The sequence below is a fragment of the Cervus canadensis genome, chromosome 22 (genome assembly GCF_019320065.1).
Source record: "Cervus canadensis isolate Bull #8, Minnesota chromosome 22, ASM1932006v1, whole genome shotgun sequence".
Taxonomy (NCBI): Eukaryota; Metazoa; Chordata; class Mammalia; order Artiodactyla; family Cervidae; genus Cervus; species Cervus canadensis.
This window is the reverse complement of record NC_057407.1, coordinates 59,134,734-59,161,579: the sequence shown is the minus strand read 5'-3', so window position 1 is coordinate 59,161,579 and position 26,846 is coordinate 59,134,734. Positions and strand designations below refer to the sequence as shown.

Sequence of the window (26,846 nt, the reverse complement as noted above, 5' to 3'; positions counted from 1 at the left end):
ATATACACCCTTGATATACTCCTTTCTTGATTTGGAACCAGTCTGTTGTTGCTAATTTCCTTAGTATATAATTAAATCATTAAGATCAATTTGGAAAATATCAGCAATGGAAATAAAATGTGGTATTCATTAATAAGCTGTACATGAAAATGAATACAAACCACTTTAAACATGTGAATATATGTCCAAATTCAATTACATATATTTTTATAATTAAAGTATGTAAATGAAACACAATTTATTTAATCTGATTTTCAAATACCACAAATGTTTTCCAAGCAGTGCTTTTTAAGAATACGGTCAAACAATTTTTCAGAATTAGAGGAGCAATGAGTGTGATAAAAGTTCATGAATAGCATTTTAGTAACTACCAACATAAATGATGGTGCCAGTGGTAAAGAACCTGCCTACCAATACTGGAGACATAAGAGACACAGGTTCCACCCCTTGGTCAGGAAGATACCCTGGAGAAGTGAGTGGCCACCCACTCCTGTATTCTTGCTTGTCTTGCTCCACCAGGCTCCTCTATGAGGCTCATGTATAGAGGAGCCTGGAGGACTACAGTCCTTAAAGTATCAAAGAGTCAGACATGACTGAACCAACTTATCCTGCATGCTGGAACATAAATATTGCAGATATATATACCAGTTAAATAAACAATTCCACTTGTAGGATTCATATTTACAAAATATCAAAAAGACTGTTTTGCAAAACCTGAAAAAGACTTAATACCTAAATTTTAGTGTATCTTTAAAAAGAAGTTGGACTTCCCTGGTGGCTTAGGTGGTAAAGAATTTGCCTGCAATGTGGGAGACCTGGGTTCAGTCCCTGGGTTGGGAAGATCCCCTGGAGAAGGGAATGGCTACCCACCCCAGTATTCTGGCTCAGAGAATTTCATGGACTGTATAGTCCAGAGGATCACAAAGAGTCAGACACGACCCAGTAAAAAGAAGTTAAGCAGGATTGTGATACTAGAATGACTTAGATCTATATAGACTGGCATGTCTATATAGAATAATATTCCAGAGGCTGAGAAGATAAATACAAAATTTATAGAGCTAAGTGAGCACATTCATATATGAAAATATACATTTATTTGCAAAATTATTATTTGAAGAATCTCAGAAACAGTGTACAGTGACTGAAACTGGGGGGACTGAGAGACATTGGGTGTGGAATTGATAAGAGGTGTATTCTACACTATTACAGTTTGCTTGGCTTCTATCTTTAATGCTTCTTAAAATACTCATCATATTTAAGTTATTTAAAACTTAAATTATCATATTTAGTTATATGTGTAAAGTAAATGAAATTGAATAGATGATGATCTATGCAGAATTAAATATTTTAGCAAATACAATAAAGATAATATACAAAATTCAGATGTGAAATAAAACTAACAATGAGAAAGCAATAAAAGAAAAATTGGAAATCAATTTAAAATTGGTGTAACCCCATAAAAATTTAATTAACTCATTTGCTACATAATTTTAATTGCTCTCTACTATAAATGGAAACAACTTTCTATTGTAAATGACCCACCTATTTAGACACAGTGGTACACAAGATGTTACACAGTTTACTTATGAGCAAAGAAATTATCAATGAAAGCATGAATGTATAGTTCATTCCTTATTTATAATTAACTTAATTCCTTGTGAGAGGAGGAAAAATTTAATCAGATTTATGAAGACTTTGACTTTCTGGAAGATTGGTCCTCTTGCTAAGTTACTGAAATCATTATGGGTAATGAACTAATTTGATTTGATCTGCTTTTTTTCTCCAGAGTTTCTTTATAGCATTAGTCATCTCAGAATTTCTTAGACTGTAGATTAATGGGTTCAGCATGGGGGTTATGACTGTATAAAACACACTCAATGATTTGTCAATTGGGAAGGTTGTAGCTGGTCTTAAATATGTGAAAATACAGGGAACAAAGAAGCAGACAACCACAGTGATGTGGGAACCACAGGTCTGGAGGGCTTTCTGCCTCCCTTCCTGACTCAGGTTCTTCAGAGAGTGCAGGATGACGCCATAGGAGACGAGTAAGAGCAGAAAGATGACAAAGCAGATCAGTCCTCCATTGGCCAGCACTAAGAGGCCAATGACATAGGTGTCAGTACACACGAGTTCCAATAAGGGGTACATGTCACATGTAAAGTGATCAATGACATTGGGGCCACAGAATGGGAGCCCATAAACAGTGCTAAGTTGAATTATTGAGTGCAAAAAGCCTCCAACCCAGGACACCACCAGTAGCACAAGACACACCCTTTGCCTCATGATCACCAAATAATGCAAGGGCTTACAGATGGCCACATAGCGGTCATAGGCCATCACCAGCAGAAGGAAGACCTCGGATCCACCAAAAAAAAGATCTATAAACATCTGAGTCATACAAGATTCAAAAGTTATGATATTTACCCCAAAGAGCAAGTCTGAAATCAGTCTGGGGGTTATAGAAGAGGAATAAGCAGCATCCATAAATGATAAGCTGGCAAGAAAAAAATACAGCGGTGAGTTCAGGGTCTTACTGACAGTTATTGTCACAATAATGAGCAGGTTGCCCACCACTGTCAAAATGTAGAAAAGCAAGAACATAACAAAAAGGATTTTCTGCTCCTTTGGATTCTGTGTGAGGCCCAGGAGGACAAAGTGAGTTACATTACTTCTTGGTCCCATCTATTCTGGACAGGGGCTGACTTCACATATTAGAAGCAGTTTACCTACAAAACAAAGGGGAAAGGTCTTAAATGTACTAAAATCCTGTCTTCTATTTATCCTTTCAATCAAAAAATGTGTTTACAGAATCTGCTTGTGTCCAGTGGATCATAGACATTGTGATGCCCAGGTTGAATCACTCATAGTTCTTTAGACTCAGTGATATGACACAGAATGAGGAATCAGAAAATTGCAGACACACATAATAGGTGCCATGATAAAGATACTCTCATAATGCTAAATATCACAGAGTAGAAATATATCAATCAGACTAGAATCAGAGATGTCTTCCCAGAAGCAGCAATGACTTAGCTGGGTTTTAAAGGGAAAGTAAAATAACAAAAAAATGTGGGAAAGGAATTACAGAAAAGTATATCATTTATAAAGACACAAAAGTATAACATTAGAAACCCACTTATCCAATTTTGAATATTTATAGTTAGACATCAATTTAGTACATATAACGCAAAATTTTCTACAATATAAAAGATGTCCCCCATCTTGCTAAAAGTGGTCACCCTTCAGTGTGATTGTTCAGACAAAGCTTTGCACCGTGTTATCATTCTCTCTTTGTTCTCATATTATTTACTGATAACTATGTCAAATATAGTTGATTATACTTTCAAAATATATCACAAATGTGATCATTCCCTTCCCCTCTTTTTTCCTGGCCCAGAACAGTAACCTCCTGCCACTTTTTTCCATTTTTTTTTTTTTTTGCAGGGGAGGGGAGATAGGGAGGGTTGTCCACCAATTTGTTCTCTTGAAGCAGCTCAAATTATATTCTTTAAATCTTGTTCAACTGCTCAAAACTCTTATTCTATTAAATTTATGTGTAACAATTAATACTTACAGTAACAAATCCATAATCACGTTTTCCCAGTTGATGAAGCTAAGGCTAAGAGTACTCCTTTAATTTTCCTAAGGGTACACAGTTCTACGTGATAAAACAAGAATTGGAAACTGAGTTTGATATGTTTCAAAACAGCTTAAATTCTTGCATAATAAAGTCCATAATTGTGAATCATGTTTCCCAACACTTACTGTTATTCTTACCCTGTTGGAGAGTATTGAAAACCAGAAGGAAAAGTTTTTAAATCATTCCTAAAGACCTTGATCTTTTTCTTTAATCCAGTTTGACAAAAGAGGGCAAAAGGTTGCAATATTACCTGAGGATATGTTTGATTTCATTCAGCTGTCTGTTCATTTCTTCCATGGATTCTTCCATTTACTCAGAAGAATGTTTTTATTTGCACTTTAGATTGTTTAAAAGAAATTCCACAATACCCAAAAAATATAAGTTTACCATGTTAAGATAATTTGTCAGAAAGCTATGCAAATTCTATGTTTATATAGGAAGAACAGCAAGGTATTTCCAGGAAATTTTATTTCTTTTTTTTTTTTTCCTGTATTTTATGTGCCCCAGGCATGAAATAGCTCTGGCCATCAATCCAGGCATCAAGCTAGGATGAACAAAGGACTAGACATCTGCTTTGCCCCTGACTGATATAAGAGCAACACCACCAATCAGGTGCCTCTTTGCCCATTGCCAGGGAGGAAAATTTATTTCTAATAAATTTTTTCTTAACTTCAAGATAGAAAAATTTCAGTGAATTGCTTAACACTTCTCACTCTGTCACACTGGTACAGCTAAACTAGTTGACTTAAGATTTTGAGAAAAATTCTTCTGCTGTCCTCCATATATTTTAGTGCAATGTTTTAAGCCTAACAAAGGACCTCCTGAAACTTTTACATCAGTTCCTAAAAGAACATCATCTATTTTCCCAAAAGAGACAAAGATCCCTTTTATCCCTTCTAACCACATTTAACATTATGTCTTAGAACTGGAATGTATCCAATATTGATTATTTCTTAATTAAATTCACTGGGACTTTCCATTAAATTTTAAAAGTACATCTGTATGTAAAGATGCATGCTGTGCGGTTCTGTCCGGCTTCTTTGTGACCCAATGGACTCCTCTTTCCATGGGGATTCTCTGGCAAGAATACTGGAGTGGGTTGGCATGCCCTCCTCCAGGGGATCTTCCCACACTAAGCATCAAACCCAGGTCTCCCGCATTGCAAGCAGATTCTTTACCATCTGAGCCACTAGGGAAGCCCCTATACAAAGATACTACTAAACAAAAGACAGATATTTAGGGTGGAGTAGCAAAGGTGGTACAATAGAAAGACCCTGGATTCATGTCCTCCCATGGGAACATTGAAATTCTATTTACAGAGTGACCATTTTTGAGAATGACCTGATGAGTGGCAGAAAATTTCCACTATTAACAAAGATATAAAAGGGCCACTGCGGGTTAGGTAGGAGTAGCAAATATAGTGTATAGGCAACTCCCATATCTTGGGTAGGCAATACAAAAATGAGAGTATAATTCAGTTGAAGAGGCTCCCCAAAGGAGCAAAGGGGTCTGAACCCCATATTAAGCTACTCATATCAGAGGTCCTGCACTAGGAAGATGAGCCCCCAAAACATTTGACATTGAAAGCCAGTGGGGTTAACTTTGGTGAGAACCAGAGGCCTTGGGAAATAGACTCCAGATTTAAAGGTCACACAGAGACAAGACACCTTTCAGAAATAGCTATTTTGAATGGAGACTGAGTCAGATGTACTTGAAGTCCTTCCTAGAGGGGTAAGAGGAATTTGGGATTCATATTGGGGGTATAGATGTTGGCAGCACCAATTTAGGAGAGGTAGCCCATCAAAAGAACACTGCTAATGGTAAACACCTATGGAGATCCTCCCTCCGTCTTTTTAGTGGTGGGCGCCAGGCCCAGTCAGCAGTCAGGCAAAACAAACCTTAGGAAGCTCCAGGCCAAACAGCCAGCTGGGCAAGAACATAGCCATGAGCCAACAGGCTGGCTATCAGAGGACTCCTTGACCCCCTAGCTGAGATGAGACCCAAGAACAGACACCAGTTAGCCAGCACCAGGACCATCTTCATCCACCAGGGTACCAACCTGGGACAATGTGGGCTCCTCTCTGTCCATCTGTGGGCCAAAACCAGATGAGGACCCCTAGGCCCAGATAGATTGTCTAGGACACTGCTCCACTCACCAATGATTTGGTGACAGCCACAGAAGGCAATGTGTCATGTCCATGAATGTAGGGCATATTCATGATGATGAAAGATTCTGCATGTTGATAAATGATGGTGATTACACAACTGTCTGTATTTTGTCAAAACCTTCAGGATGTAGACTAAAATTATGAATGGCGTACTGTGAAAATTATGTACTATGTAAAGATGAAAAACAAAAATATGTCCTATATTGAAATAACAGACACTTAGAAAGTGTAATTAAGGTCGATACTATTTATAATATCATCTAAAAATAAAAATGACTACATTTACAATGAAACAAACTAGATCTATATTAACATACAAGAAGACTTAAGTGAAAAGACAGATCCAGTATGTAAGTAAGAATTCTCAATTCTTCAAAGACAGAAAAATTTTGTAAAGCAATTCTCATAGAAAACACTAACTAAATTTAGTTTTCCTTAGATTAGCTTATTGAAATTCAATTTTAAAATATAAACATGCAAGAGTAGACATAGTTTTGTTAAAGAATAGCAATGAGAAGTCTTAAGCTAATTTGGTATCAAAGTATATTTTAAATCAAATCAATTACATCATGTTAAGTAGCACATGAATAAAGAGATTAATGGATAATAATAGTAACTTGAATTGGATCCAAACACATATTTTATTTTAGACTGTAAAGTTGGGATATCAAAGACATGGGGAAAATACTTATGCATTAATAAAAATATCCATCCACAAAAATAATTAAAATATGGTCACTATTTAACTCCTTATATAAAATTAATGTGTAGATGGTTCAAAAATTGAAATGAAAAACATAGAACAACAAAAAGACTTCACAAATTGTGTTGAAAACTGTGGAACAATATTTTGGTAACATTGAAATAGGAAAACTATTTCTATGCAACGCATAAAATCCAAAGAAAATATTGATAGATTTGACTATGCAAATGTGAAAATATTTCTAGAGGACCAAAATATTCTGCACAGTATAAATACATCAAGAATAATCACAAGATAGAAATGCAATAATTACAAATACGTGGTAAAATGTATGATTTCTTTAATATATAATTAAATTGTAAAAATCAGTATGGAAAATATCAGCAATCAAATAAAATATATAATATTCATTAATAAGCAATTGATGAAAAAAGAAATAACTTTAAACAGTTAAAAAGATGCCAATATTCAATTATGTTTACATATTTATGATTAAAGTATACAAGTGAAACATAAGTCCTTTAATCAGATGTGTGTGTTTGCATGTGTGCTCAGTCATGTCCTACTCTTTGCAACCCCATGGATTGCAGCCCTCCAGGCTCCTCTGTTCCTGGTATTTTTCCAGGCTAGAGTACTGGAGTGGGTTGCCATTTCCTCCTCCAGGGGACCTCCCCAGCCCAAGAATCAAACCCATGTCTCCTGTATCTTCTGCATTGAAAGGCAAATCCTTTATCACTGAGCCACTTGGGAAGCCAATCAGATGTCAGATACACACAAGTTCATCAAGCCCTGGTTGTTCAGAGTGTGGTAAAATGTATTTTGCAGAATTAGGGGAGTGGTGGGTTTGGTATAACCATGTGGATGACATTTTGGCAACAACTATGAGCATCAGTGTTTTGAATACCTATACCAAATGAACTAACAATTCCACTTCTAGGATTCATACTTCAAAATCTCAAAAAGATTTCATTGTAGAGTTATACATCATAGAAAAATATGGAAAAAACCTGAAGATTACTGGATACCTAGATTTCAGTGTTTTTTTATGAAGAAGTTAAGCAGTACAATGAAAGTAGGATGAGTTAGCTCTGCATCGTCTGGTATGTAAAGATCTTCAGGAGGGTCAGAAGTAAAATAGAAAATTTATACACAGAGACATGAACACACACATATACCAAGTCATGTTTGCGTTTGTACTATTATTTGTTGAAGAATCTCAGGAGTGACTAGAGTAATATAGTTACTAGATCTGAAAGGAATGGAAGACTCCAGTGTGGCAAGTATAGGATTTTATTTTGCACTATTCCATCTTCATGAATTCTAAAGTTTCTCATTATACATCATACTTTAAATTTTTATTTTAAAACTTAATATATGACATTAAAATTTTATCAGTAAAGCAAATGAAATTGAATACAGAGAGCAGCCTATATATAAATATTTTAATCAGAATAATAAGAAAAGATACAAGATTTTGACATAAAATCAAACTAAGAATATGAAAGTAAATACAAAAATTACTTTACAAATTAGTGTAATTCCATAAGTTTTTATTATCTGATTAATTATAAGTTCTTTACTGACTACTTACTATGATTTTCTAGGTTCAGCGATAAGCCATCCATCCTATAGTTTACATTCTAGTAGGGAAACTGTCACAGAGGGCATGAACATATAGTTCATTCTTTAATTATAATTGACTTAATTGTTTGAGAAAAAAAAGAAAATTTGCATCAGATTCATGAAGACTTACATTCTGAGGACTGGCTGTAATGTTAATTTTTCATGATGAATAATGCATTTATTTAATACTTGATCTACCTTTTTTTCTCCAGAGCTTCTTCATATCATTTGTCATCTCAGAATCTCTTAGACTGTAGATTAATGGATTCAGGATAGGGGTTATGATTGTATAAAACACACTTCGTGATTTGTCAATAGAGAAGGTGGTAGAGGGTCTTGCATATATGAAAATACAGGGAACAAAGAAGCAGGCAACCACAGTGATGTGGGAACCACAGGTCTGGAGGGCTTTCTGCCTCCCTTCCTGACTCAGGTTCTTCAGAGAGTGCAGGATGACTCCATAGGAGACAAGTAAGAGCAGAAGCACAACAGTGCAGATCAGTCCTCCACGGGCCACGACTAAGATGCCGATGACAAAGGTGTCAGTACAGACGAGCTTCAGTAAGTGGTACATGTCACACATACAGTAACTGATGACATCGGGGCTGAGAGGGCAACAGGCAGGAGGCCAGGGGTCTCCAAACGGAGGAAACAGGCTGCAAGTGCCAGACATTGTTATCTCTCTTAAGCGGCAGGAGGAAACAAACTAAAGGTTTTTTTTTTTCCTTCTCTATACAAATTTTAAAAGGAGGTTTCTCTTAAAATGTTGTGTTGCCATGACACCTGGCTTCACCTGAAGCTATTCTCAAAACCTTGAATTAATCAATACATTTTTTCTTATGCAAATGTTTGTCTTAAGCTATGTTAATGTACCCCAGACTCTGTCTTCGAGTTGGTTCCGCCAAATGGCTCAAACTACTTGACAAACCAGTATGTTATACTCAGATATTGTTCCCCTAGTCTATGTAAACGAAACTATTTGTGTGGTAATCTGACCTTCTACGAGATTCAAGTCAATCGTTTTATGGCCTGGGATGAATTATCTGATGCCATTCTGAATTTTAAGACATTCCTTTCTTTTCATTAACAGTGACTAGTGACTATATAACATCCAGCTGAAGACTAGCAAAGGGGGTACTTTTTCTGCCCCCTCCTGATGCCTATGTCAGAAGTTTTCTCCATCTCCTTTATACTTTAATAAAACTTTATTACACAAAAGCTCTGAGTGATCCAGCCTCATCTCTGGCCCTGGATTGAATTTGTCTCCTCCGGAAGCTAAGAATCCCAGGGTCTTATCATTCAGCAACAACCTTTCAGGGCCACCTAATGGGAGCCTGTAAATAGTGCTATAGTAAAATGAATTACTGAGTGCACAAAACCTCCAGTGCAGGACAGCACTAGCAGAACAGTACACATCCTCTGCCTCCTGATCACCAGATAACGCAACAGCATACAGATGGCCACATAGCGGTCATAGGCCATTGCTAAAAGAAGAAAGACCTCTGATCCACCAGAAATGTGTTGTATAAACAGCTGAATCATGCAGTATTCAAAGGATATGATATTTTCCCCAAAGAAAAAGTCTGATCTCAATCTGGGTGTAATACAAGAGGAATAAGTGACATCCATAAATGATAAGCAAGCAAGAAAAAAATACATTGGTGAGTTCAGGGTCTTACTGAAAGTTATAGGCACAATAATGAGCAGGTTGCCCACCACCGTCAAAATGTAGAAGAGCAAGAACATAATAAAAAGGACTTTTTGCTCCTTTAGACCCTGTATGAGGCCCAGGAGAACAAAGCAAGTTACATTGTTCCTTGGTTCCATCTATTCTGGACAGCAGATGACCTCATATATTATGAAGCAGTTTACCTAGAAATCAAGGGGGAAAGCTTTTAAGACTGACTTAAAATTTGCTTTCTATTTATACATTCAAATGAAAGGAGGTGTGTGGAATATCTATTTGTGTACAGTAGGTCATAGACAACATGGTGATACCCTAGTTGATTAAGTCATAGCTCCCTACACTCAACGATAAGTATCAGAAAATTCCAGGTAAGTTTCTTAAGCGCTATAAGAATACTGACACAACTCTAAGTATCACAGTGTAAGAATATCACAATTAAACTGGAACCAGAGAATTCTTTCCAGGAATAACAGTGCTTTATTGAGTTTTAAAGGAAAAGCTAAAGGACAGGAAAAGATTGGAAGAGAATTGTATGTAAATTTTTTAAAATACCATTTATAAAGTCAATATGGATAATACTTGAGACTAGTTAAACTGATATACATATTCCCTGTGGATAGAGGAGTCTATGAAGAGAGGGTCACTGTCCTGAATTGTGTTAGGATTTACTGAGAAGTCTTTCTGTGTGTCTATATTTCGATGTCTCCAGTTCCCTGCCCTATAAATGCTAATGTCACCCAACGTTGTGTCTCCAGCCCCTCCCTCCACCCTTATGTTGACATTTGTATGAGCAATATCTCCAACTTTGGATATCTGGATCTGGATATCTATCTGTATATACTACAAAACTTTTTGAAGATTTTCCTCATTATTGGTACCTCCTTCAAAAAATCTCACAGTGCTCATCACTCCCCTTTTGCACTCATATTAGAACTTTCTTCCTTTAACAAATCCTGTTGCTTCTACTTTCATATTGTATCACAAATTTGATCATTTCCTATCTCCCCATTTCCTTTCTAGGCCACAGCACTAGCTTCCTGCCAAATGGCTTCCTGCCACTTTTATTCTGCCCTCCAACAACTTGTTTTCCTGAAACAGCTCAAATTACACTCTTTACATCTTGTTCTGATTATATCATTCAACTGCTCAAAATAGTTTTAGTGTATTCCAATTATGTTCTTACAATTTAATGTATCATAATTAGCATTTATAATAACAAGTACTATAATTATTTATTACCTTTCCATAACTGATGAAAATGAGGTTCATAATATTTCATTAATTTTCTCAAGAGCACACATTTTTAACTGATAAAACTAGAATCAGAACCTAAGTTTGATATATTTCAAAATGATTTAGTTCCTTACATAGTAAAGAAAGTCACACAATTGTGAACCCTGGTTCCCACTATTCACTACTAATCTGACCTTGTGGAAGCTGTTTCATAATCTGAAGAAAGACTTTTTAAGTTACTCATAAAACCCTGGAATTCTTGCATCCAGTATGGCAACATAGATTGAAAGTTTGCATTATTACATGAAGAATATTTTATTTTTATTCATCTGGTCACTTATTCCATGGAGTTTTCAGATTATTTGAAATACTGTTTTTATTTGCATTAGAAATAGTTTAAAAGAAATTTCACAGTTCACACAAAATAACAAAAGTTTACCATATTAGGAAAACTGATCCAAAAGACAAGCAAACCCTAGGTTTACATAGAAAGATGGAAGCTAGCCATTTCCAGGGAAAATCGTCTTAAGTAACTACTTTTCCTATTAACTTCAAAATTAAAAAAAGGTACCACTCAATTCTTTAGCCCCATCTGATTCTATCATGTTAGTGGAGCCAGACTAGTTGACTTGCAATTTTGAGAGACTTCCTTGTGTCGCTGCCACTGTTGTTGTTTCTATGTATTGCTTTAAGTCTGTAAAGGATCCTCCTGAGAAATTTATATCAGTTCTTAAAAGACTATCGACTTTTTTTCCTCAATACGATCAAAGAACACTGGACTTTTTATCCCTTCTAGCCATTCATTTATTATTGTCTTAAATTTGGAATGTGTTCAAGACTGATTCTTGCCTAATTAAATTCGCTGGTATTTTCCACTAAACTTTAATAATGCATTTGTATGTAAAGATACTATTGGACCACATCACAGAATTAATTAGTGTCAGAAACATGAAACATGGAGAAAAAAGAAAAGTTTGAGAACCATATTAAGACTATTGTCAGTCAAGAACAAAATATAGACTCAATCATTTTGTTTCAGTGAAGATTAATTCATCCTGTATTTCCCCTCTTGCTATAGAAAAATTTTCTCTCTTTTTATTGAGAGCTCAATTTATACTGCCTTGACGTTTGATCAAATATATAAAAATTTTATCACCAAATCAGGTATAATAACTAATTTTATCCCATTATTAACTTACTTTTAATGTAGAATACCTACATTTTACACAAACTATGCTATGCATAAAGACACAGCAGTTAATAAAACAGGAGAAAATAGCATGTAAAATTTCCTTCCTGCATGGATCTTATATTTTTAAGATGGAGTAGGACAATATAGGAGACAATTTAAGAAAGAAGTTGTAGTCTTATTTAGTGCATAGAAGACAAAAAATAGAGTACCGTCATAGAAACAAGAGGGAGGATCCTACTGTGGGTAGTATAATCAACAAGACCTTTCCTAAAAGGTGATGTTGAAGCTGAGATTGAAAGGACAGGAATTGGCTGCCATCAGAAGCACTGTCAAAGACAGCAAAACTAAGTAAAATTATCTAACTTCAGAGATGACCTGGTCTACAAGTAGAAAAATGTAAAAAATTAACAAGAATATTTATTTCAGTGTTATGTTACAAAGGAAGTGATTTCTCATGTGGTTCAATGGGTACAGATTCTGTCTGCAACACAAGAGACATAGGAGATGTGGGTTCAATCCCTGGGTCAGGAAGATCCCCTGGAGAAGGAAATGCAACCCTCTCCAGTATTTCTTGCCTGAAAAATCCCCTGGAAAGAGGAGCCTGTTGGGCTACAGTCTGAAAGGTCAAAAAGGATTGGACAGGACTGAGTAACTAAGCACATGTTACAAAGTAGTGGTGAGAATGTGCGCTCATGTCTTGACCCAGATTTTAAAGAAACAGTTTTTAATCTTTTAATGTTAATTGTGATCTGAGTTGTGGATATGTCGTACACCACTTTTATTACATTCAGGTGTATTCCTACCATTTTTGAGAGTTTCTTTTTACTATGAAAAGATGTTGATTTTTTATGCAATCAATGAGCAACATAAAAAGGAAATTAAGAATAAAATTCACCTTGAAATGGCATGAAAAAGAATAATATATTTGAGTAAACTTAGGCAAGGAAGCAAAAAGTCTCATACACTGAAAACTACAAAACACTGCTGAAAGATATTTGAGAAGAAATACATAAATGGCAACATATTCATGAGCTAGAATATTTAATATTATTAAGATGTCAATAATACCTAAAATAGGTTTTCCCAGGTGGTGATAGTGGTAAAGAAACCACCTGCCAATGTAGGAGGCATAAGGGACGTGGTTCGATCCCTGGGTCTGGAAGATTCCCTGGGAAAGGGCATGGCAACCCACTCCAGTATTCTTGCCTGGAGAATCCCATGGAGAGAGGAGCCTGGTGGGCTAGAGTCAATGGGGTTGCAAAGAGTCAGACACATCTGAAATGACTTAGCACACATGCACATTACTTAAAATAATCTACAAAAAATAATAATAATCTACATATTCAGTGAAATCTGTATCAAAATCTGGAAAAAAAAACAAAAAACAAAACATTTTTTGCAAGTGTAGAAAATTCCAACTAAAAATTTATATGGAATTTCAAGTGATGCCAAATATGTAAAACTCTCATACTTCCTGTTTCTAAAACACAATTTAAAGCTATGGTAATCAAAAAAATGTGCTACTGGAGTATAAAGGCATAGGCAGGCTACAGTCCAGGGGGCTGCAGAGTCAGGCACAATTGAGTGACTGTTCTCACAGACCTACACATTTGTGTATAGACAACCATAAAGAGATACAAGGTGGCATGGCCAAGACAGGATTGTAGAAAGACTGTGAGCTCATGTCTGCACATGAGAACACCAAAATTACAACCATTTACAGAGCAGCTTTTGATGAGAATGACCTGAAGACCAATAGAAAAGACCCTCTATTACTAAAAATATAAGGAAGAAACCACAACAAACAGGGAGGAATCGCTTATACAGGGTATAGTCTAGTCCCATACTATGGGTAGGCAATAATCAAAAGAGGATCATCCAGTTACAGAGGTTCTTCCAAAGGAGCAATGGGATGTGAGCTTCACATCAAGCTACTGTGACCAGGGTCCTGCACTAAGAATCTGAGCCCCCCAAATGTTTGGCTTTTAAAGTCAGTGGGATATCTCTTGGGGTGAGCCAGAGGCCTTGAGAAATAAAGGCTCTAGTTCTAAACATCACATACAGTAAGACCCATGATAGAAGAGTCTTTTGAAAGAAGACTGAGTCAGACACACCTGTTGATCTTGGAGAAAATGCCAGAGAGTTAGGAAGAAATTGGGACTCACCTTGGGGACGTAGATGCAGGCATCAGCCATTTCAGACAGCTGTCCCATGGCCAGGACCCTGATGCTGGCAAGGACCATATTGGAATCCTCCTTCTAGATTTTCAGTAGTGGGATTCAGCACTACACAAGACAAGGTAGCACAAATCTTGAGAAACCCCAGGTCAATCAGCTAACTGGGCAAGGCACAGCCCCATCCACAATCAGGCTGGCTACTGTCAATCCCTTTAGCTTCCACCTGACCTATGACTCAGGCCTCTCTATCAGCTGGTCAGCTCCAACCCCAGGACCAGGCTCCCACATCAAGAGTGTAGTGGTACCAGTCCCAAGGCAACTTGGACCTAGTCTCCACCCACCTTTGCACCAACATTAGCAACAGTACCCAGTTCCATTCACTAATGGGTTGGCACTAGCCCCAGGACCCGTTGGTTCCTAGCCCTGAACATTGCCACATGGACACCAGTCCTAGGACCAGAATGGCCAATCAGCTGGTTATGTCCCAATGCAGCCACTCACCGGTGAGATAGCATCAGCCCCAGGATCCCCTGAGCACTGTCTGGGAGCTGACACCAGCTCTGGGATCCCTGCTCTAAAGCTAGAGACCCCAGGCATGGTTCAGCTCAGCAGTGGGCTGGTAGCAACCTTGGGGCCTGTCCTGAGTAGGCCTTGGGTTTCATCCACTGGGCCACAGCCCTATTAAATAACAGCCAACACTTGCTTCAGGAGCACCATGATGCTGCAGCCAGCCTTTTTAAGACCCAGTCTACCCTCCAGCATACCAGTACCACACCAGTACAACTTGGCTCAGCCTTGCTTCCAGTATGATACAGGGTCCAGCCCAATACACACTGAGGCCCTGAGCCAGCCTACCTGGAACTGGACTCTGCCCAGAAGTCGGCAAGAACAAACCTCAGGCTCCATGGCCAGTTTCCTTCCAACCCACACTACCCACCATGGGCCTGCACTAAGACTGGGATTGCTTGGTTAAGCAACCAACAGTGCCAGTACCTGGTTCATCCACCAGCAGTGGAGAAACACTGGACAAGGCACGTCTATTCAAACAGTGGGAACTGGGACCACCCATGGTGTTCCCTCAGTAGTGGGCCCACAACAAGACTGGATCGTGAAGCTCATAATGGACATTGCTGGAGCATATACCTCAGGTGACCAGAGGGGAGAGGGCTTATGGAACATTGTCTACAAAAGGAACATTTTCTACATAAGAGGAAGAAGTTGAAAGTTTTCACAGAATTGGCTGATATAAAGATTAACCAAACAGAGATGAATACAATAATTGAAACACACACACACACACACACACTCCAAAGAATCAACAGGAGATCATATGATACGGAGGAGTGGACCAGTGAGCTGAAACACAGAGTAATTCGAATCAATAATGTTGAATAGAAAAAATAATTTTTAAAATGAGGACAGTTTAAGGGACCTCTAGGCAGCATCAAGCATTATAATATTCACATTATAGAGGTCCCACAAGGAAGAGAGAGAAAGTAAAGGGCAGAGAACATAGTTGAAGACATAGTAGCTAAACTTTTCCCTAACCTGGGAAAAGAGAAAGACAAGAATATCTAGATAGCATAGAGAGCCCCAAGCAGGATTAAACCAAAGATGATGCTGAGAAGTTTTGTAATTATAGTGAAGAAGATCATAACTAGAAATATAAATATCATGAACAGAAAGATATTATTGGAAGAGGAAAAATAGATTATAGGTAGTAGTTAAAAAAAAAACAAACAAACTTATAAAGCTAGTAAGAAAGTTAGCAGAAGAAAGTAGCAAAACCATCTAGCAATATATACACAGTAAGTAGTTAACTATACCACCTGACCTGCCTTTTGAGAAATCTGTATGCAGGTCATGAAGCAACAGTTAGAACCGGACATGGAACAGACTGGTTCCTAATAGGGAAAGGAGTATGTCAAGGCTGTATATTGTCACTTTGCTTATTTAACTTATATGCAGAGTACATCCTGAGAAACTCTGGGCAGGATGAAGCACAAGCTGGAATCAAAATTGCTGGGAGAAATATCAATAACTTCAGATATGCAGATGACACCACCCTTATGGCAGACTGTTAAGAAGAACTAAAGAACATCTTGATGAAAGTGAAAGAGGAGAGTGAAAAAGTTGGCTTAAAGCTCAACTTTCAGAAAACTAAGATCATGGCATCCAGTCCCATCACTTCATGGCATACAGATAGGGAAAAAGTGGAAACAGTGGCTGACTTTATATTTTGAGGGTCCAAAATCACTGCAGATGGTGATTGCAGCCACGATATTAAAAGATGCTTACTCCTTGGGAGGAAAATTATGACCAACCTAAAGAGCATATTAAAAAGCAGAGACATTACTTTGCCAACAAAGGTCCATCTAGTCAAGGTTATGGTTTTTCCAGTGGTCATGTATGAATGTGAGAGTTGGACTATAAAGAAAGCTGAGTGCCAAAGAATTGATGCTTTTTAATTTTGGTGTTGGAGAAGACTTTTGAGAGTCTCTTGGGTTGCAAGAAGATCCAACCAGTCCATCCTAAAGGAGATCAGTCCTGGGTGTTCATTGGAAGGACTGATGTTGAAGCTGAAACTCCAGTACTTTGGCCACCTGATGAAGAACTGACTCATTGGAAAAGACCCTGATGCTGGGAAAGATTGAAGGTGGGAGAAGGGGACGACAGAGAATGAGATGATTGGATCACATCACCGACTCAATGGACATGAGTTTGGATAAATTCCAGGATTGGTGATGGACAGGGAGGCCAGGCCTGCTGCAGTCCATGGAGTCGTACGGAGTCAGACACGACTAACTGAAATGAACTGAACTGAAGTAGTTAAGGGATGTTGTTTTCAGTTCCTAAGTCAGGTCTGACTCTTTGTTTACCCATGAACTGTAGCACACCAGGCTTCTCTGTCCTTCACCATATTCCAGAATTTGCTCAGACTCATTTCCATTGAGTCAGTGGTGCCATCCAACCATCTTATCCTCTGTCATTCCCTTCTCCTCCTGCCCTCAATCCTTCCCAGCATCAGGGTCTTTTCCAATGAATCGGCTCTTCACATCAGGTGGACAAAGTACTGGAGCTTCAGTTTCAGCATCAGTCTTTCCAATGAATATTCAGGGTTGATTTCCTTTAGGATGGACTGTTTTGGTCTCATTTCTGTCCAAGGGACTCTCAAGAGTCTTCTCCAACACCACAATTCAAAAGCATCAATTCTTGGGTGCTCAGCCCTCTTTAAGGTCCAACTCTCACAACCATACATGACTACTGGAAAAACCATAGCTTTGACTCTTAAGGACCTTTGTTAGAAAAGTGATGGCTCTGCTCTTTCATACACTCTCTAGCTTTGTCATAGCTTTCCTTCCAATGAGCAAGCTTCTTCTAGTTTCGTGGCTGCAGTCACCATCTGCAGTGATCTTAGAGCCCAAGAATGGATGAAATGAAATGAAATCTGTCATGCTTTCACTTTTCCCCTTTCTGTTTGCAATGAAGTGATGGGACTAGATGCCATGATCTTAGTTTTGTTTTGTTTTTTTTTTTAATGTTGAAATTAAAGCAAGGGTTTTCACTCTCTTATTTCACCCTTATCAAAAGGCTCCTTAGTTGAAGGATATGCAAAATAATGATACGAATATGAAGTCAAAAGAAAAAATAAACATGGCGAAGGAGGATGAACAATTTAGGCTTAGTAAAATGTGTTTCAACTTAAGAGATCAGCAATTTAAAGTAATCAGGTATACATAATTACCACATATAAACTTCTTGGTAATCACAAAAAAAAAATCTCAATACCTACACACACTCATAAAAGAAAAGACAAAGTCACCCAAAGAGATAGTCATCAGGGACTTCCCTGGTGGTCCAGTGGTTAAGAATCTGACTTGTAATGTAAGGGACATGGTTTTTTATCCCTGGTCTGGAAACTAAGATCACACATGCCATGGAGCAAATGAGCCACAACTAGAAGAGCTGTGCACCTCACAATAAAAGATCTTGCATGAGGTGACAGAGATCCTGTCTGTCTAAGACCCAACACAATCAAATAAATCAATAATTTCTTAAAAAAAAAAAAAAAAAAAGACAGCCATCAAATCATAAGGGAAGAAAGTAAACAAAGAATAAAGGAACAAGATGAACTACATAGATTAAATAATATCTACAAGTTTCTCATTCAGTGTGTTCCTATTTAAAATCCAAAACTTCCTCAGACAGAGCAGAGCATAGTGTCAAATAATGGTTGCTCCAGAGCTGCACTGTCTGTGTTGGAATCCCAACATCACCACTTGCTATCAAGGGGACCTTGGGCAACTAAATACATTTCTCAGTTTCTTCATTATTAAAATGGGGAAGCCAATAGTGCCTGCCTCTTAGGGTTATTTCTGTATTTTGCAAGTAAATTACCTAAAATTCTCATTGGCATTTCCTAAAGGTCAATAAATAATGGTGATAATCAATTTTTTTGGAATGCTTCACATGAACACTGCAACAAATTTTGTCAATTTGATAATTGTTATAAATCTAGTCAAGGATACGAAAGAATATTATGCTTATAACTCATAGATCTCTATTTGGGCATAAGGTAAAATTGTCTGCCTTAGGAATTATTTTATTATACATGAGTATAATATTTATCTGTGATATAATGTATTTTGACCTACAGCAAGCAGATTGAAAGATTTAAAAAGTACAAAATGGAAGAAGGAAAACAGTACATTCTAATAAAGCAAAGAAAACAAAATTCAGAAAGAAAAAAAAATGACAATTGTTTCTTCAGAGATCCTTTGTTTGATGGTAAGAATGATGCTAAACAAAAGAAAATAGTCATACTGTGATAGATATGGACCCAAACTTTCAAATCATTCACTGCTGGGAATTACAGAATCTTTAAACCTCACATGTAGCCCAGATGATTCCATCCACATAATTTTGGTGAGAGATGGGGGTTGGAAAGACAGGTACCAGAAAATTTGCACTTTTTAAGAAGCCAGATGTAATGAACATTCTGCATACTGTATTCACGTTATTGCTACTGTTTGATTAAAGATCCAATCACTGTTGAAGCTATAGATTGATAAGGCCCATCTGTCAAAACCCATGAGGGCATTAGGTAGTCTGTATCCAGCTACTGGAGATGGCAAGAGTAAACATCTCAGAAGGAGTGGAGGGTGACAGAGGATGAGATAGTTGGAGGGTATCACCAATTCAATGGACATGAACTTGAATAAACTTCAAGAGATGGTGAGGGGCAGGGAGACCAGGTGTGCTGTAGTCCATGTGGTCGCAGAGAGTCGGACATGGTTTGGCAACTGAACAACAACAAGAACAACAACAAGAACCAATTACTTTATTCACACCTTATTTTCTGCAAGATCCACTCAATAATGATCAATGTTGGATTATACCAGAATAAATCACCTACTAGTTGAATATTTTACATTTAAAAATTAGGCACATAAACTATTCTCTATCTTTTAAGGCATCAAAATTTTGATACTGTAAAAGTTGAAAGATCATACAGCTAGATTTTCAGCTTAATCCAGTCAGCTAACATTTCCTTATTAAAAATATATATAATTTAAGTGTTACGTATGTGCATGCGCTCAGTCCCTTCAGCCGTATCTGACTATGTGCGACCCTATGGGACTGTAGCCCTCCAAGCTCCTCGGTTCATGGGATTCCCCAGGAAAGAATACCAGAGTGGATCACCATGCCCTCCTCCAGTGCATCTTCCCAACTCAGGGATTGAATCCACCTCCTGCATTTCAAGTGGGCTGCTTACTGTGTGAGCCACCAGGAAGCCCCACTTAAGAAAATGAGATTTTCCAGGCGAGAATCCTGGAATGGGTTGCCATTTCTTTCTCCAAGGGATCTTCCTGACTCAAGGATTGAACCCAGGTCTCCTGCATTGCAGGTAGACTCTTTACCATCTCAACCACCAGGGTTGCAATTACACTTTTATGGTAAGCAAGGTATGTTGTTGAATATGGGTTTCATAATGCATAGTTACAAACATGGCTGTTGTCATAATTTTAAAAGAGCCACACATAAAGGCTCATATCAAGTTATCAGAACAGAATAAGTATATATTTCTATTTTAACAAACTTGGTATGGTACATAAATTTAAATTATCTAATTTAAAGATCCAAAAGTGATTGTAAAAATTGACATATCCTTTAAAATATAATAGTCCACTAACCAAGATTACCAGTCCATTAGTTTATTTGTAATATATTACATGTTTTTCCTTTTGATTTGGCAAACTGGGCAATGAACATCTTTCAAGTTTTAATCATAAGCCAAATACATTTTGTATATTTTAGTAAGTTGCTGTTTTGTTAGTTTAATTTTATCAGTTCATGTTTACTTCAATGAAAATGTATGCTCTTTTAGACTTTAACTATGTTTAAATACTCCACATGAATTTTAAATGAGTATCCCTTGTCAATTGTCTCAAGAACTTACCTGTTGGGGTTGTTCCTTTGTCTTTAAAAATCATCGGTTCTTTCAATGAGGGTAAATGAAGCAGTGACAGACTTTACTTTCTTGGGCTCAAAATCACTGTGGACAGTGACAGCAGCCATGAAATTAAAGACGCTTGCTCCTTGGAAGGAAAGCCATGACAAAACTAGACAGCATATTAAAAAGCATAAACATCACTTTGCTGACAAAAGTCATTATAATCAAAGCTATGATTTTTCCAGTAGTCATGTACAGATGTGAGAGCTGGTCCATAAAGAAAACTGAGCACCAAAGAATTGATGCTTTCGAACTGTGGTGCTAAAGAAGACTCTTGAGAGTCACTTGGACATAAAGAGATCAAGTCAGTCTTAGAGGAAATCAACCCCAAATATTCATTGGAAGCACTGATGCTGAAACTGAAGCTCCAGTACATTGGCTACCTTATGTAGAGAGCCAACTCATTGGAAAACACCTGAAGCTGGGAAAGATGAAGGCAAAAGGAGACCAGGGCAGCAGAGGATGAAATCTTTAGATATCATCACTGACTCAATGGGCATGAAGTTGAGTAAACTCCTCTGGGATATAGTGAGGGATTGGGAAGCATGGTGGGCTGCAGTCCATGCATTCACAAAGAGTAGGACATGACTTTGTGATTGAACAACAGTAACAACTGTGGATACTTCAAGAATCTATGTGTGACCACAGAATACATAATAAAACATGGCTGAGTGGTAAATCTAGATATAGTTTCAAGAAATACAGATTTTCTGTATTTCCTTACAGACTATCCATCACCTCAGTCTTTCACATAAATGGAAGTATCTGACATGTATGGCTAGAATTTGAAGACTTAAATGGAACATAAATATTTCCTTGCAAAAAAATAGCTGAATATTATCATCCACTATAAAAATCCTACCTGTAAACTTAATTTTGAGCTGACTTATGCACTTCCATTTCACATGGGGAGATAAATGGCCTAAGTTATGGGTTTATACTGACTCATGGACAGTGAAAACAGGTTTGATAAACTATTGAAGGAAAGGGAAAAGTGGAAGAACGGATGAAAGAGCAACCTAGAGAAGTGGTATGCAGATGGGTCACACAGAATGGACCAAAAGCAAAGGTGTCTATTTATCATGTACAGTTTCTATCAGAGAGAATCCACCCAAGAGAAAATGCTCAAAAATCTGGTTGACAAGATGACCTGTCATATATTTGTTAGACTTTTTACCCACTTTTGTGGTCCCTGTGGGAGAGATGAGTGTTCTACATAGGCCCAGTGTGCAATAGGATTTACCTTTCACCAATCTAGATCTGGCACTGTCTCTGCTGAATGTCCAAAATTCCATTTGTAAAGTCCATCACTGACCCCTTAATAGGGCACAGTTCTCTAGAGAAATCAGTCAAAATTCTGTGGCAGCTTACTCCTTTGAACCTCCTCAACTTGGAGAAGAAGCATCTTGTCATCATATACTTGCAGTAAATATACATCTATTCTACCTGTAATGCATCAGTTGACTTTGTTATTCATGGAATAGGATCTGTGATCCTTTATCACTGTACTTCACCCATCATCATCTCTAACCAGAACACAGATTTTTATGGTAAATAAATAAAACAAATCACTCACCTCCATAGAATTCACTGATGTGATCACGTTATCCATCATTTAAAAGCATTAGCTGAATAGAATAGTGGCGTTGCCTACTGAAAACTAAGTTACGGTGCACCCGGGAGACTCTACCCGGAAAGTTTGAAAGGTTTTTTTGTTTGTTTGTTTGTTTTTATGTTTAGCATATATTATGTGCTCAGTAAACTTTACTTATCTTATATGTTATGCCACGTATATTCATGAGAAAATATGCAACATATGTTTTATTCAGAATAGAAAAACAAGATCTTGAAACGTCATTCTCATCAAGATAAATATGTGGAATCACAACTTTCTAAATATATTTTTATGAGAAGCATTAAAATTTGACAAAGGATGCTAAAATTTGTAATTAAATGGAAATATCTAGGAACTGCAAAAAGTTTCTGAAGAAGGTGAATAATTAGGAGACACTACCCTTGCCAGGAATAAATATACCTTAAAAGTCCTTGACCACTGGAATATGTCAGTGCTAGGGGAATACAATACAGAAGGAGGAGAGAGAAGAGGAGAAAAAAAGAAGTAGAAGGAGGAGAAAAAAAGAAGTAGAAAGATAAAGAGAAATGACACCAAAATTGAACCTTTTGACTGGTGTGAAACCTGACATACTAAATACACATTTTTCAAATTACTATTGAATTAAATAAATTACGTTGGTGTGTGCATGTGTGCTCATTTGCTTCAGTCATGTCTGACACTTTGCAACCCCATGAACTGTAGCCCATGAGCTCCTTTGTCCATGGAATTTTCAAGGCACGAATACTGGAGTGGGTTGCCATTTCCTTCTCCAATAATGTTGGTAAATTATTTTATCTGTTTAAGGAAAATATGCTTAGATATTTCCTCATTACAAGCAAGAATAAATTCTAGATGAATTAAAAAATAAAGTATTTTGACAACATATTTTTTAAAAATTAGGTTAAAATTTAAAAAGTCAGTGGAAGGAAATAAAAATATCCAAGTAATCAAAGGGTAAAAGAATATTAAATTATGACATATTTATTTAAAACACAAGAAATTGTGATAACAAAATGAATCTTTGTAGCCCATGTCAAAGAAGAGTTAATATTTGTAGCAAATATATATAAATATATATCAATTAAACTTTATCAATAAAAATTCTCACCCTGATAGATCATAATTCAAGGATACTTATAACTGGCAAAGTTTAGGTGTGGACACTACATCCCATACATATTTCAAAAAACAGAAAACACAAACACAAGTAATGTTCCCTCAGTTCACAGAGCTTGTTGATCAGTGAACATGGACAATTAACAAAGATTCTGATCTCATCATTTGAAATAAATACACAGATTTGAAAATTAACTTCTGCTTTTACAGAATAACATGAAATGGGTAGTCTAAACAACAAATATTTATTTTTCACAGTTTCGGAGGCCCAGATCCAAGCTTAAGCTGCAGCAGACTTGATATCTGGTGAGGTCCCCTTCTTGGCTCGTAGACAGCCGTCTTTGCTCTGCCCTCACATGACAGAAGGGTCTCATGAGCTCACTGGGGTTGGTCTCTTTTCTTTTTTTTTTTTTTTTTTTATTAGTTGGAGGCTAATTACTTCACAACATTTCAGTGGGTTTTGTCATACATTGATATGAATCAGCCATAGATTTACACGTATTCCCCACCCCGGGTTGGTCTCTTTTCAACAACTTTAATCTCATGCATGATAGCTTCACCTTCATGACCTACTCATTTCCCACAGAACCTATTTCCAAATAACCACTACATTGAAAAGGATTTAGAGTAGGAATCTGGAGAAAGAAAAAACATTCAGCTCTATAGGAACATTCCAAAGAGGGAGAATTAATTTTATATTCAAATCAACTCAAATGTTTGATATTACTTGGTGAATGGTGTTACACTGGGGAAGACGTAAAGATAACAACAACAAAAAGTTCCATGTAATAACCGTAAGGATAAACATAAGAATATAAAATTTGCATATAGTACAATTTCCTATGAAAAGCCTCAATTGCCTCATAGCTTTACCCGCATGAATCCAGACTAAACAAGAGAGACAGAAACAAATTAATTTCTTTAACTACATGCTTCCAACATATTATAGGCAGATAATGTTTAGTTTCAAGCCTGATCCAGAAAGAGTGAGAGGATATCATGCATGATGTCTCTGTCAAATAAAACAATTTATTCTGGACTATTACTTCCCAATGATTTGTATTTCATTAATAAAAGACATAAAAATGGCTTGTATTGTCAGTATCTGTCTTACCAATGATATCACCCAAATTCTGTTGTCAAATTCTGTAGTGCATATTTGAAGCTCATAGATTATGGATTATGCTAACTTTACATGTAAAGGGCAGAGTCTGGGTCTTAAAAGACATAATGAAACACAATAAGCAAAGTTGGAGATGTGAATAATGAAAAATAGCAGAAGTATGATAAGATATTCTGAACTATCTGGAAAGTGAATGCATCACATTTATGAAAATATAACACCAAATGAAGCTGTTCCACTTGAGAAGATGCTATGATTGCCCAACAAGAAAAATTAGTATGATTCAGTTATTTTTCTGTGTATATATCTCATTCATTCAGATTATTTTTATATACTCATCCTCTTTATAATTAGCGTTGTAACTCTGAAACATTCTTCTTCTTCAACATTAACATGCTAAACATATGGACAAAAAAATATAAGTATCTGCAGATAAAAAATGAGACACATACCTCAAATATTAATATGAACAGTCTTTATGTGGGGAAGAGTATTCTAAGTTTTTGTCTTATTTTATTTTTCTCAAGTTTGCATTGAGTCCTACAATTCTGAAAGATTACATTATTGGAGAGAAAAACATAAGAATATCTTCCACTAAAAAAAGAAATTTACAGTTTTAATTACAATTTAACTCATCATAAGAACATAAGCCTATACTCTCAATAGAGAGATTTTATACCAAAAACTAAAAACATTTCCTAAGAAATTTAACAATCATAAAAATATATTTTAAACAAAATAGTATGAACCAGGAAATTATGACAATCTTAAAAGTGTGCTTTGATTATTGGAAGCATTCACAGAATAAACACTTTCATCATGTTCAATGTATTAGAACTGTGGAGAAATTTACTACAGTTAAATAGTCACACATGACTTTCCTGGAAAGACAAATCTTCAGGGAAAATAGGTAATATGTTTCCCTGTTGCCTGCCTTATTTTCGTTTTCTGATCCAGAGCTTTTTCATGGCATTTTGCATCTCTCCATTTCTCAGAGTGTAGATTAGAGGGTTCAACATAGGGGTCATAATGGTGTAAAACACGGCCAAAGATTTATCAATGGATAAGGTGGAAGGAGGTCTCACATACATAAAAGTGCAGGGCACAAAGAAGAGGAGCACCACAGTAACGTGGGAGCCACAGGTGGATAAGGCTTTGCGTCTCCCTTCCTGGCTAAGATTCTTCAGAGAGTGCAGAATGACCCCATAGGAGATGAGTAAGAAAGTAAAGATGACCACACAGATCGCTCCATCATTGAAAACCACAATGAGGCCAATAATGTAGGTGTCAGTGCAGGCAAGTTGTAACAAAGGGTACATGTCACACATAAAGTGGTCAATGACATTGGGGCCACAGAAAGGAAGGTTGTAAGCTAAGAGTAGTTGAACTACAGCATGTAAAAACCCACCAACCCAGGCCAACAGCAGCAGCAGAACACACAGCCGCTGATTCATGATTGTCAAATAATGCAAGGGTTTGCAGATGGCCACGTAGCGATCATAGGCCATGACCACCAGGAGTAAAATCTCAGCACCACCAAATAAGTGCTCTGTAAAAAGCTGGGCCATGCAAGCTTGGAACGGAATGGTTTTCTTCTCACACAATAAGTCTATAACCATATTTGGAGTGATCGTAGTTGAATAAACAGCATCCATAAATGATAAGTAGCCAAGAAAGAAGTACATAGGGGCATCCAGGGTTGGACTAATCACCACAGTCATGACAATGAGTAGGTTGCCCACCATTGTCACAATATAGATGAGCAAGAACACCACAAACAATATTTTCTGACCCTGGGGGCTCTGAGTGAGTCCTACAAGGATAAACTCAGTTACATTGTTCCTTTGTTCCATAGATTCTTCTCTATATTTTATTTCAGAGTTCAGGACAGAATTACTTGTAAATATAATTATTACTAGCAACTTCTTGAAATCTTAAGATAATTTGTTTATTCATTCAAGCAATTATCATGCTCCAGTACTTTAAGACATCATAAGATGAGACTGATTAAAACATTATCCATAACCTCAACAATCTTATACACTAATGGAGAGG

At 36.9% G+C, this 26,846-nt stretch overlaps 2 protein-coding genes and 1 pseudogene across 2 annotated transcripts; all 3 read right to left on the bottom strand.

Moving 5' to 3' along the window:
- Positions 1-1,740: 1,740 nt before the first annotated feature.
- On the bottom strand, positions 1,741-2,682 carry LOC122424407 (olfactory receptor 4A47-like). Its single transcript, XM_043442147.1, has one exon. The coding sequence runs from the start codon at positions 2,680-2,682 to the stop codon at positions 1,741-1,743; it is 942 nt and encodes a 313-aa protein (XP_043298082.1).
- Positions 2,683-4,134: 1,452 nt separating this feature from the next.
- On the bottom strand, positions 4,135-4,279 carry LOC122425229 (annotated as a pseudogene).
- Positions 4,280-25,726: 21,447 nt separating this feature from the next.
- LOC122424864 (olfactory receptor 4A47-like) lies at positions 25,727-26,644 on the bottom strand. The gene has a single exon (XM_043443111.1). The coding sequence runs from the start codon at positions 26,642-26,644 to the stop codon at positions 25,727-25,729; it is 918 nt and encodes a 305-aa protein (XP_043299046.1).
- Between the last annotated feature and the right edge of the window lie 202 nt (positions 26,645-26,846).